The 13751-nt window shown below is 39.2% G+C and overlaps 1 protein-coding gene and 1 long non-coding RNA gene across 6 annotated transcripts in view; one reads left to right on the top strand and one right to left on the bottom strand.

Moving 5' to 3' along the window:
• The window catches only part of ATP8B1 (ATPase phospholipid transporting 8B1), a 112793-nt gene extending 106814 nt beyond the window's left edge, over window positions 1–5979 (top strand). For 3 of the 5 annotated variants that reach the window (XM_027118604.1, XM_027118602.1, XM_027118603.1), the window contains 5 exons: window positions 1028–1111; window positions 1879–2124; window positions 2475–2613; window positions 4321–4451; window positions 5671–5979. In XM_027118604.1, the coding sequence (XP_026974405.1) occupies window positions 1028–1111; window positions 1879–2124; window positions 2475–2613; window positions 4321–4451; window positions 5671–5895 (825 nt within the window). In that variant the 3' untranslated portion in view covers window positions 5896–5979. Of the gene's footprint in view, window positions 1–1027; window positions 1112–1878; window positions 2125–2474; window positions 2623–4320; window positions 4452–5670 lie in introns of those variants that run through there. The other 2 variants (XR_003435269.1, XM_027118605.1) reach the window with 2 other exon arrangements.
• LOC113626783 (uncharacterized) overlaps window positions 5830–13751 on the bottom strand; it is a 48105-nt gene continuing 40183 nt past the window's right edge. The window contains exon 3 of the long non-coding RNA XR_003435270.1: window positions 5830–5914. This is a non-coding gene — a long non-coding RNA (uncharacterized LOC113626783). The remainder of the gene's footprint in view (window positions 5915–13751) is intronic.

The raw sequence follows: 13751 nt of genomic DNA, 5'->3' as shown, positions 1-13751 counted from the left end.
GTGCTTTAAACCTATTTTATTTTGCCTTTAAAAAGGTAGGATTTGTTCCTGGTCTGTTGACTTTTGTTTATGTGTCTTTGCCTTCACCATAGATTTTTTTTTTCCCAAGTCACCTTGCCATTAAGAATAGTGATAACAAATTGTTCAACTTTGAAAAAATTGTTCAAATTTAAGTATAAAATTACATTGGGGCTGAAGGGATTATATAAATTGGGGATGATCATAGATCTAACATCACGTCTCCACTGTTGGTTTTTAAATTTTAACATTTTGCTGAAATGGGAGTGGGGGCATATCTACAATGTTAAATTGTTGATATGGCAGAAACACACCATTAGCAAAAAACCTAAGTCAGTGCCTGTGGTTGTCCAAACTTCTTTGATGCTATGCTACAGACAACTGGCATGAGAGGAGGCCAGGTGTAGAAACTGGAGGCCACGATGTCTTGGGGTTTTGAGCAAGGTTGGGGCCGCCTTCCTGTTTCTGTGCAGGATGGTGTATCACTGTTGGTGCTGAGTAAGCCCATTTCCTCTATCCCCCACTGAGGACTGGGGTGTGCACAGCCTTGCTTATCCTTTTCAGAAGCATCTTTCTTATATTCAAATTCTGGTTTATAAAATGTTTAAATGGAAATGCTGGACTGGCAAGAGAAAAGTATATTTGAACGGTACTTACGTGCTTTTGAACCAGTTGTATGTAATCTAATTCATTAATAAAAGGGATATTAAAAGACGATGAACACTGATTTGTTTTCCAGCATTCTTCAAATAGACCAGACTCCTTTTCCAAAAACTTTTCAGAGTCTATTTCCCCACTTATTTTATGGGGAAGATAATTGCCTGTGGAAAGCCCTTTGATTCTGTCCATTCCATCAAAACAAACTCGTGCCTGCTACTGGCATAGCTGGCGGGGGGAGGGGTGTTTACTTTCCCTGGGGACACCCCTGCTTTGAGGGCAGATGCGCACGTATTAACTAGGTGGGCAACATTTCTTCGTCGGTGACACAGACTCTGTCATCTCCTCACAGACCGCGTACGAAGACTGGTTCATCACCCTCTACAATGTGATCTACACCAGCCTGCCCGTCCTCCTCATGGGGCTGCTCGACCAGGTAGGAGCCTGGCGCTGACAGGGTCGCTTCTGGACAGACTGAGTGACTGTTTCAAAGCAAATATTTCAATGCATTCTTTTGGTTTTCACTTCTTTCTGAGTGAACCCTATTATATTTCTGCTGTCAGACAATCAGAGCAACTGCTATGCTTGTTTTATAGTAAGAAAAGAGGATTTCTGTGCCTGGGTTGAATTCATTGACAACAGAGTTTACTACCCTCATTTCGGACACTAAGATTTTCTTGTTAGATACCTAACAGTATGTCTCTACAATAACAACTTACACATCTTTAAAGTAAATTATTTTAATACCTCCCCAAACTTACAGGTTTAATTTCCAAATTAGTCCGCATTCTATCTAGTAGCAACTTTTACAGAAACTGCTTTCAAAAATAAAAAGAATAATTTGGAATTAACTCATCGATGTGTATGTGAAAATGCTTTCCCAAAGTATTAGAAAAAATGTATTCTCAGAAAGTAAAAATCGGCTTCCTACACTTCTTTAAACATTACTGATCTGCTTTCTTAAGTAGCAAAATAGTAATACTTTACCTAGTCTCAGAATTAAATATCAAATGATGGTGGACTACAGTAACGAGGTTGCTCTCTGCACAATGAAATTATTCAGGATTTATCATCTTGTTTAGTTTTTGCCTTCCTAGAACTTAACAAGTTGCAACTCCTTTCGAGATGGAGGTTGTGACGTATCTCTTGAGTTCTTTGATCCTGATGGACAGCACTAAACTGTAATTGTGTTTTCCCCTTAAGGATGTGAGCGACAAACTGAGCCTCCGCTTCCCTGGGTTATACATGGTGGGACAAAGAGACCTACTATTCAACTACAGGAGATTCTTCGTAAGCTTGTTGCACGGGGTTTTAACATCTTTGGTCCTCTTCTTCATACCTCTTGGAGCTTATCTGCAAACTGTGGGACAGGATGGAGAGGCGCCCTCAGACTACCAATCTTTTGCTGTCACAATTGCCTCTGCTCTTGTAATAACAGTCAATTTCCAGGTATGTGGCTTTAGTCAACTGTTTTCAGTACCTGTTGGTACTGTATGCGTTTCTGTATGTAGACCAGCGTGCACATCCGCCTGGCTCCCATTCTTCCTCCAACTGAGGCTCTGCTGCTTTGCAAATATGAATGGATGCTATTCTCATCCCTTATACCAAACATATTTCCTATTTCTTGCCTGAGCCAAAGATAGCTTCTGATTGTTCAGTATTCAAGCCATTGAATACTTGAATACATTCAAGCCATACCATGCTTAAATTGCTGAATTCTATTTTCAGAATCCTTAGATCCTTTATTTCTTGCTAACTCCCCAAAATGAGTGCTCTGTTTTTCTCTGGTTTCCCAACAGATTGGCTTGGATACTTCTTATTGGACTTTTGTGAATGCTTTTTCAATTTTTGGAAGCATTGCAATTTATTTTGGCATCATGTTTGACCTTCATAGTGCCGGAATACATGTTCTCTTTCCATCTGCATTTCAATTTACAGGTTGGTATTTTCTAAATTCCAAAAATAAATAAATAGAAAAATGTCATTAATTTAGATTCTGACATAACTTCAGGGTAAGTAAAAACATAAACTGTAAATTACTGCTAGTGAAAATTAATGTCCTGACTAGAATTGGGGGTGGTGGGTTGGAAGGGTGGTAACGTGATGGGAGGAAAGCAAATTAAAATAACTAAGCTATAATTGTGCTTTTTTTCTTCCATAAAACCTAGTATTAGTAGGTTATTGGGAAACTGGGAATACATGTATTGCTGGTAGCACTATAGTTTAATCTTTCTAAAGCACTACCTAGAAATATGTAATGAATTTTTGTGTACATTTTGATCCAGTATTTCCACATGGGGAAAGTACCCTAAGATGAAACACACCAAATTTTGGAAAGATAATCTGTACAAAGACTGTATCACTACAACATTTCTAATTGTCTTTTAAAAATTGGAAATAACCCTCCCTAAGACCTAAGAATATCAAATTAGCTAAACAAACTATGAATCCCAGATGATGGAATTCTAGAACTTAAAAGTGGACTGCATCATTGGAAATACATATACAGAGCAATAAGTAAACTTATGGAAAACAAAACAGTTTACAGCTATATAAAATATATGACAAATTGACAAATGCTAGAATGAAATGATAAATATCAAAATATTATAAATAGCGTGAATTAGAATTTATGAACATCTTATTGTGGATAGAGTAGTTTGGATTCACAGTGGAAAAAAATTCCCCATAAACTCATTTCCCTGTAAAAGATTAGGTTTTTCTTTGTTTTAATGATCAGTTGTTGGGTTATAAAAGACAATTGCTGTGGTAACCCTTTTCTTATTGGGATTGAGCTCATTTTTTTTATGACTGTGTTCTTGCTTACTGACTCTGTGTTTTAAAATTTTAGTACCCACTTACTTAGAATATTCCCATAGGGAATGTGTTTTAAACCCATACACATTTATGCTATTATTTTTATAAACTCACAGTGTAAGTACAGAAAATATTGTGAGAAATTTGGTTCTAGTTTTAAAATTGAGTAGTATATGGTCACCTGGTTGTATTACAGAATTGAATTGTTACTTCCTCTGACATAAAAACTAGTAGCCTAATTCAGTGGTAAAAGCCTAGCTCTAGTCAGATGGACATGGGTTTTAATTCAGGAGTTGCCATAGCTAGTTCTGTTACCTTGGGCAATTTTTTTTTACTCTCCACAAACTCAGTTTCTTCATGTGATAGAGGGCAATACTCCTCTCTCAGAAATGATTAAGTGGCATGACCTAAAACACCCAGCATAAGGCTTATCCCACAAATGGCAGTGCCCATTGTTAATACATGGCGTTTCAAACCAAAACTATAAATTGGAAGTGCTTTTTTAAGTTCCTGAAAAAATCCAAAAGTATAAATTGCCTACTTTTCCATTTTTAATTAATGCAATGTCAACAAATGTACTTTCTTTTTTCGCTATTTATATGTTCACTTATATACATTTGCCTTGTTCCAAAGAATATACGTGCCGAATTCTACTTTGCTTAGTCTGGTTTTAAAATGTTCATTCCTTGAGCAGTGGTGGGATGTTCTCGGGAGGGCAATCTGGTTGTAAAAGCTCATCACAGAGAATCCACTTGTGGACTGTGGAATATCAGCTATGCCCCCCTTGGGATGAAAACCATTGTGATTCATTCTCTGTGCTTCTTCCAGGCACAGCTTCAAATGCTCTGAGACAGCCATATATTTGGTTGACCATCATCCTGACTGTTGCTGTGTGCTTGCTGCCTGTTGTTGCCACACGATTCTTGTCAATGACCATTTGGCCATCAGAAAGTGATAAGGTATAGAAAAAGAAAGTCTTCTCCTAACTCTGAGTGCCTCTCACAGAAATCAAAGCATTTCTCCAAAGCAGCTTTCCTGCAAAATTCTAAGCTCTTGGGAAGTTTGGTCTGAAAATTTTTTAGGACTACTCTTTTTTTTATTACAAAAATTACCAAATATCAAAAGGAAAATAGTATAATGAACCCCCATATATCTATCCTCTCAATTTAGCAATTATACTATTAATATTTTGCCCTGCATACAGGTTGGGGTTTTTCTTCATTTAAAGGAAAATGAAAAGTCTTGTAGCAGGATCCTTTGAGCTACAAGTAACAGGGAGATATGGCTCAAAATGGTTCAATGATGATGTATCACCTCCACTCACATCATAATTAGGTTTCAGGCTCAGCTGATGGGCAACTTAATGTTATCAAAAAAGAACTGGGGTTTTTTCCATCTCCCCCCTCTGCTGAAAGATGGCTACAGGAGTTCCCGGCATTGCAAACTTTTAACAGCAAACTTTTAACAGCAAACTTTTGTGCCTGCCTATATGTAAAGTATTTTATAAGGGATTTGAACAGAGACCTCACTCTTTTCTACTTGTCTTATGTCTTGAGAGAAAAGGCTGTTGGTCCTGACATGTCAATATCCAGGGGAAGATTAAAGACTGATTATGCTGTTGCTTTCCCTTAGGAGCCTGGCAACTTTTTTTTGTTTTGCCTGGGAACTTTTTATGGAAGGGCCCAGCACACTTTTCTCAGGCCTCATTAGCCAGAATTAGATCACATGCCCATTCCTGGACTAGTAGAGGGCAAGTCAAGTCGATCAGTCCTACCCCTGGGGGTGGCGTCCACATGGAGGAATGTGGCTGTAAGCAGGAGGATGGTACCTGAGTAAACTCCATTTCCATCAGAAAGGAGGAGAGAACAGCTGCTAGATAGGTAGCCTTCACTATCCTCCAGCTTTCCCTCCTCCACTGACAAGGGTGTGCAGTAGCAACCCAGAAGGAGGCTAACAGTCTTTTCTAAACCTGTACCTTTATGAAATGGAAAGAGCACTAGTTTAGGAGTGGGAATCCTGGCACCCCATTTTCTAGCTCTGAGAGCTTAGAAACGTCATGTAACCTGCCTCCCTCCATTTCCTCCACTTTAAAGCGAGTATGGTTATGCCCGCCCCCAAATGAGGCAGGTGTGCAGCCAGTTCTTTTTTAACCTTACCCCATCTCTCCTGCTTTCGTAGATTCAGAAGCACCGAAAGCGGTTAAAAGCCGAAGAGCAGTGGAAGCGGCGGCAGAATGTGTTCCGCCGGGGCGTGTCCGCACGGCGCTCGGCCTACGCTTTCTCCCACCAGCGTGGCTATGCCGACCTCATCTCCTCCGGGCGCAGCATCCGCAAGAAGCGCTATCCCCTGGATGCGGTCATCGCCGATGGAACGGCAGAATACAGGCGAACCGTGGAGAGCTGAGGCGTTTGCTTCAGGTGACCTGTAGCAAAACAATCACACAAAGTAAAATGTCTTCTTTTTTTATGAGAGACTCGACTTCTTGGGGGAAAAAAAAAAATTTGTCACGAGGATGTTGAAGGCAATAACCTTTTTAACAAGCTACAATACTTGGGTTGGACTACTGCAATAGCAAAGCCAAGGAGACCTTTCGAAAAGTCGTATTCTTCAACTGTTGATGTTTTGTTTTGATTCAAAGTGAACGTTTTTAACCCCATCTCAATCTAGGACAAGAGAATTAGAAAACGTCTTATTTCAGTTCAAATGGTATTGTACTGTAAAATTACAATTAGATTTTCCTGTCTGGGATCTTCAGCACAAATTTCTCAGACGCTCCTTTTTTCCGGGAGTCCACCCTACTAACAAAGATCTTTTATTTACAATGGTAGTAACGAAAGATTCATGAATGTTCATCCCCTAGAAGCTAAGTGGTCTGATGACTTTTTCAGAGTCGATAATGGGGCTGCCTGGTTTCATGTTCTCATATTGGTTTACTAATTCAGCTCAATCAACAAAAATTACTTCACGTTTCATAAGTACAAGGTTTTGATCTGTTTCAGTTTACTACCAGGTTAAAAGAGCACATTACATACGTTTACTCTTACTATTATATATTATTTCAGACACTTCCTGTAGTACCAAGTGCATTTATTTTCTACTGTCATTAAAAAAAGATACTTAAATATTTATGGGCTTTTTAAAAAAAAGCTTTTAAAAACTGAGGGTATCAGTGATAAATTGCAGAATATTTTGCAAAGCTTTCTTTTGAAAAGCAAACTTTTGTGCCTGCCTATATGTAAAGTATTTTATAAGGGATTTGAACAGAGACCTCACTCTTTTCTACTTGTCTTATGTCTTGAGAGAAAAGGCTGTTGGTAGCCATATTTCTAAGACTAACAGTGTATCATTTTAAAACTGAACATAACTTTAGGCAATTATGTAAACTATCCTCAAAGAGGTAAAAGTTATTTATCCAGGGGCTTTTCTCACTCTGTGTGTTTCACACACTAGTTTCCATGTTTCAGTGAAGACAGAGAAGTGTCTTCAATAATTCTGTTCTTTACCATTAGGTTGTGAATGTTCACAATATCTGTTCCTTTGAATTCCTTATGAGGAAATCACAGCATGTATATAGTTCATTGTCTAGATATGAAAAGAATATAGCTCTTTAGTCTACGGAAGTAAATTTCCAGAAGTTTACAACTTTTCTTTATCTTGTAAATTTAAAAATTGTAAGTTTTTTTGTGTAATTCTGTCAGTTTCAGATTTCTCTCCCGTTTTGCAAATTGTGGGAAAGGTCGACAATGCAAATGTGTCAAAGACTTACATGGTTGGGTGCAATATTAACAATTTTAAAATGCAAATTGCTTTGGATAAATTATTTCTATATTCTGTAAATCTGAGATTAATGTATATTTTTGTTTAAAAAATAAATGCTTTAGTAAAATCTTTGGAAGTACAATCTTTTAAAATATTTTTTAAGCTGGGTTTTTTATTTTAGACTGGGGCAGATGATGGAAGAATCTAGGCCTGCCTGGTTTTTAAAGGAACATAGGTGGTAAGAAGTAAGTTACTGGCAGGGTACTAAGTGTTAGGGTCAAAGTGGCTGAGAAAAGGATCAGACTACAGAGGTAGAGGGTATGGATTTATGGTTGGCAAGACCAACTGTATCCCGGGAGGGTGCATCTTAGGATATTAGGGAACAGTTTTTCCAAGTGACCTCAACTCTTTGGAGCCAGAATAAAAGCAAAGGTAAGCCTTGACCAAAAGTAGGGGCTGGGAAGTGAGTGCTGCCTTCATGTGATGTGAATGAAGCTTAGGAAAATTTTAAGACAGCTTCTAAAAGTCTTGTCAGAATCTGCTTCTAAGTTATAGCTGTAATAAAACTTCTGGTGCACGGGACTTCCCTGGTGGTACAGTGGCTAAGAATCTGCCTGCCAATGCAGGGGACACGGGTTCGAGCCCTGGTCCGGGAAGATCCCACATGCCGCAGAGCAACTAAGCCCGTGTGCCACAACTACTGAGCCTGCGCTCTAGAGCCTGCGAGCCACAACTACTGCAGCCCGCACGCCTAGAGCCTGTGCTCCACAACAAAGAGAAGCCACCGCAATGAGAAGCCCACACACCGCAACAAAGAGTAGCCTCCGCTCGCCGCAACTAGACAGAGCCCGCACATGGCAACAAAGACCCAACTCAGCCAAAAAATAAATAAATAAATTTATATATAAAAAAAAAAGGCTCATACTCTCAGACCCACCTGCACCAGGGCCCAGCACAGAAGGAGCCAACTGAAATGCACCCAGACTTTATGTAAGAGGCTTTATTGCTTACCTTAGAGTGTTGGTCCGAGGGGCAGGGGTCAGATTTAACACACATGCCTGCTGGGGTACCCTCCAAGGACAAAGGCTGGTGGATGCCATCTTTGTCTCACTCCTGCCGGCAGGGCGCCATCTTTTTAGTATTTTAATCTACATTCTTTTTTCCCCCCAGTCAGCACCATCTTTACGCCCTCCCTATGCTGCAATGTAGAGCACCAGTATCTCCAGAGGGGAGCTTTTACATGCATCTGGTACCCTTTTTTTTATGTCTGGTACCCTGGTTTTTGTGACTACAACTCAGGGGACACCCCTGATTGCCTGGCTCTGGCGGCCAGTGGGGCTTATGCTCATGGGTCCAGCAGGACTGTAACCAACAGCAAAAGAGTTCTTAACCGGCTACCATCTCCAGGGCACAGCAAGAGGCAACAGTCCGAGGAGTCTTACTATGAGAGGCCCACTAACTTATCTTCATAACTGTGGCCTGAGATTTCCAAGGAAGCACACATCTAAGTGTCTACTGTAATGCTCTCCAGCAGCCTCAGAGCGTGAGCACTCTCTTTGCGCTTTCACCCTACAGCCATCAGAGCACTACTGTCTCCCAGGGAGGAGCTCATACATGTGTCTGGTCCCAGGTTTTACATCTGGTGCCTCAGTTTTTGTGGCTGCCACCTAGGGGATGCCCCTTAATCACCTGCCTCTGGGAGCCAGCAGGGCTTGTGTTACTGGATCCCATGGTGTTGTTATAAATGGGGAGACAGTTCTTGGCCTGCTACCACCCCCAGGGCACAGTGAGACAGCAGACTGAAACAAACCCCAGTCATTCTGTGATAAAGGAATATTTGCTTGTCCTGGAGCTTTGGCCTGAGGGGCAGGCTTCTGGTTGGATGTAGGGACCTACTGAGATGCTCTCCTTGGACAAAAGCCAGAGGACACCATTTTTGTGCTCTCCACCTGCCCACCAGTATCTCTCAGAAAGGAGTTTGTACAGTTGTCTGGAGCCCCAATTTTTGTGACTGATACCCAGGGGGACACGTTTAGGGTATCCAGCTTTTGCAGCCAGCAGGGCTTATGCTTGCAGTCCTTCAGTACTGTATATATTTGTATATGCTGCTACCTGAGAGTCTAGCTTCCAATAAGCCTGCTAACTGAGACCCTCCTCTATGGGATACTGACAGGTCTTGCACACGCTCAACAACTGAGAGCCTCTAAAATTAAAATGGGCAGCCTGGACAATCACAAAGGTATGAGAGACAAGCAAGAGCTAGGGCAGGGCTGGATGACAAGGTTCTCCTACATGAGGCCACCCCCTCAAGATTAAGGAGAGGTGGCTGTTTTACCTCCGCATAGACACCAAGACAGAGAGTCAAGGAAAATGAAGAAATAGAGAAATATGTTCCAAATGAAATAAGATAAAATCTCGGAGAAAGAATGTAATGCAGATAAGTAATTTACCTCATAAAGGGCTCAAAACAAAGATCATAAAGATGCTTACCAAGCTCAGGAGGGGAATGGATGAACACAGTGAAATCTTTGACAAAGAGATAGAAGGTATAAGAAAGTATCAAATAGAAGTCACAGAGCTGGTGGTTGGGGGGTGGGATGAACTGGGAGACTGGGATTGACATACAGACACTACTATATAGAAAACAGATAACTAATGAGAACCTACTGTATAGCACAGGGAACTTTACTCAATGCTCTGTGGTGACCTAAATGGGAAGGAAATCTAAAAAAGAGTGGATATGTGTATGTGTATAACTGATTCACTTTGCTGTACAGAAGGAACTAACACAACATAGTAAATCAACTATACTCCAATTAAAAAAAAAGTCACAGAGCTGAAGAAACAATGATCAAACTGAAAAGTACACTACTGGGGTTCAACAGTAAACTAGACGAAGCAGAAGAAAGGACAAGTGGGCAGTGGACTTCACCTAATCAGAGAAACAAAAAGAAAAATGAAAAAAAGTGAAGATAGCTTAAAGGACTTACGGGACAACATCAAATGGACCAACATTTGCATTAAAGGGGTCACAGAAATAGGAGAGAGGAGAAGACTCATTTGAAGAAACAACAGTTGAAAACTTCCCTAACCTGGGGAAGGAAACAGACACCTAGGTGCAAGAGGAACAGATAGTTTCAAATAAGAACTCAAAGAGACCCACACCAAGACATATTATAATTAAAATGTCAAAAGTTAAAGACAAGGAGAGAATCTTAAAAGCATGAAGAGGAAAACAACTTTTTATGTACAAAGAATCCCCCCTAAGACTATCATGAGATTTTTGAGCAGAAGTTCTGAAGGCAATATAGGGAGTGGCATGATATATTCAAAGTGATTAAAGAAAAAAAACTTTGAACAAAAGAACACTGTATCTGGCAAAGTTGTCATTCAGAACTGAAGAGATAAAGAGTTTTCCAGACAAGCTAAAACTAAAGGAGTTCATCAACACTAGACCAGCCTTACAAGAAATGTTAAAAGGACTTCTATAAGCTGAAAGGAAACTGTGCTAATCAGTAACAGGAAAACATGAAAGTCTCACTGGTAAAAGTAAATATATAGTAAAATTCAGAATAATCTAATGTTATAAAGGTGGTACATTAATCACTTATAAAGCTAGTATGAAAGTTATGTAAAGGCCAACTAGCCCGAGGCAGGGGAATGCAATCAGACTCACAGGTTGCATCAGACCAAAACTTTCGGGACCACCCAGTTCCAGAAACTGACCTGGAGACATTCCGGACCACCCAGTTCCAGGAACTGACCTGGGGACTTTCCACCCGGCCCAGCCTTCCCGCCTTTTGAGGGGCGGGACTAACGGTCCCAAGACTGATGCAACCAGCACCGGATATTGCCACGATACCCGAAGAGACCACCAAATAAGGAATAACCTGCTCCCTCCCGGATTCACCACACCCCTTTCCCTTCTTCCCCTATAAATTCTGCCCAAACCCTCACCCGGGTGCGACTTCTCTGGCCCCTTTCTCTCGGACCAGTGAACCTCGCCCGGGAGCGCTCCCAAATAAAGCTTGTTTAAGCTCTCCTCCGTTTCTTGGTGCTGTTCCTTACAAGTTAAAGGACAAAAGTAGTAAAAAATGTAACTATAATAATTTGCTAAGGCATACACAAAATAAAAAGATGTAAATTGTGACGTCAAAAACATAAAACAAGAGGAAGCAGAAAATAAAAATATAGAGCTGTAGGATGCATTCAAACTTTTAAGTTGTTAGCACCTTAAAATAAACTGCTATAAATATAAGTTGTTATATGTAAGTCACAGAAAAAAACCCATAGTAGATACACAAAAGACAGAGATAAAGGAATCTAAGCATACCACTACAGGAAAGCATCAAATCAGAAAGGAAGCAAGAGAAGAAAAGAACAGAAGAACAATAAAACAGCCAGGAAACAAGTAACAAGATGGCAATAAGTACATACCTATATATAATTACTTTAAATGTAAAAGAACTAAATTCTCTAATCAAAAGACATAGAGTGGCTGAATGGATTAAAAAGAAAAAAGATCCATCTATGCTGCCTACAAGAGACTCACTTCAGATGTAAAGGCACACAGACTGAAAGTGAAAGGATAGGAAAAATATATTCCATGCAAATGAAAACCAAAGCAAGCTGGGGTGGCTATACTTATATCAGATAATATAGTTTAAAATAGTCTGTAATAAGAGATAAAGAAGATCATTACATAGGTACAATGGGGTCAATCTAACAAGAGGATATAACATTTGTATATATTTATGAACACAACATAAGAGCACCTAAGTGTATACAGCAAATATCAACAGACCTGATGAGAGAAATAAAAAGCAATACAATAACATTAGGTGACTGTAATACCACAGTTTCACGAATGGATAGATCATCCAGACAGGAAATCAATAAGGAAACACTGGTTTTAAACATGTTAAAGCAAATGGACATAACAGATATATACAGAACATTCCATCCAAAAGTAACAGAATACACATTCTTCTCAAGTGCACATGAAACATTCTCCAGGGTTGATCATTTGTTAGGCCACAAAACAAGTCTTAATAAATTTAAGACTGAAGTCATACCAAGCATCTTTTCTGACCACAATGGTATAAAACTAGAAATCAATCAGAAGAATAAAACTGGAAAAATCACAAATATATGAATATTAAATAACATACTACTGAACAACCAATGAATCAAAGAAGTAATCAAAAGAGAAATTTTAAAATACCTTGAAACAAACGAAAATGGAATACAACACACCAAAACCCATAAGATGTGCCAAAAGCAGTTTGAAGAGGGAAGTTCATAGCAATAAATGCCTACTTCAAGAAACAAGAAAAATCCCAAGGATTTTACACCACCTCAAGGAACTAGAAAAAGAAGAATAAAGCCCAAAGTCAGTAGAAGGAAGAAAATAACAATGAGCAGAATGGAAATAACTGCTCTAAAGACCAAAAAAAAAAAAAGATTTTAGAAAAGATCAATGAAACTAAAAACTGGTTTTTCAAAAAGATAACAAAATTGACAAACTGTTAGTGAAACTCACCAGAGAGAGAGAGCTCAAATAAAATCTGAAATGAAAGAGGAGAAATTACAACTGATACCATAGAAATACAAAGGATCCTAAGAGGTTACTATGAACAATTATATATCAACAAATTGGACAACCCAGAAGAAATGGAAAATGTCCTAGAAACATATAACCTAACAGGATGAATCATGAAGAAACAGAAAATCTGAACAGACCAAATACTAGTAAGGAGACTGAATTAGTAATTAAAAACCTCCCAAGAAAAAAAGTCTAGGGCCAGATGGCTTCATGGGTGAATTCTACAAAACATTAAAAGAATTAATACCAATCCTTCTCAAACTCTTCCAAAAACCACAAGAGGAAGGAACACTTCCAAACTCATTTTATGAGGCCTGTATTACCCTGATACCAAACCAGAAAAGGATGCCACAAGAAAAGGAAATTACAGGCCAATATCCCTGATGAACATATATGAAAAAAACCTCAATAAAATATAGGCAAACAGAATTCAACAATACATTAAAAGGATCATGCATCATGATCAAGTGGGATTTATTCTAGGGATGCAAGGATGGTTCAACATCCACAAATCAATCACTGTGATACAGTACAGTAACAAAATGAAGGATGAAAATCACATGATCATCTCAATAGATGCAGAAAAAGCACCTGACAAAATTCAACATCCATTTATGATAAAAACTGGGTATAGTGGGTATAGAGATATTATGTTGAGGTATACATACCTCAACATAATAAGGGCCTTATATGATAAGCCCACAGCTAACATACTCAATGGTGAAAAGCTGAAAGCTTTTTTTCTTCTTCTAGTATCAGGAACAAGCTAAGGATGCTACTCTTACCACTTTTATTAAACATGGATTTAGAAGTCCTAGCCAGAGTAATCAGGTAAGAAAAAGAAAAGACATCCAAATCAGAAAGAAAGAAGTGAAACTCAATATTTGCCAATGAC

The sequence above is a fragment of the Aethalodelphis obliquidens genome, unplaced genomic scaffold, assembly GCF_003676395.1.
Source record: "Aethalodelphis obliquidens isolate GAN/ISIS:26980383/991018 unplaced genomic scaffold, ASM367639v1 scaffold19, whole genome shotgun sequence".
NCBI lineage: Eukaryota > Metazoa > Chordata > Mammalia > Artiodactyla > Delphinidae > Aethalodelphis > Aethalodelphis obliquidens.
This window is presented reverse-complemented; position numbering and strand designations above follow the sequence as displayed.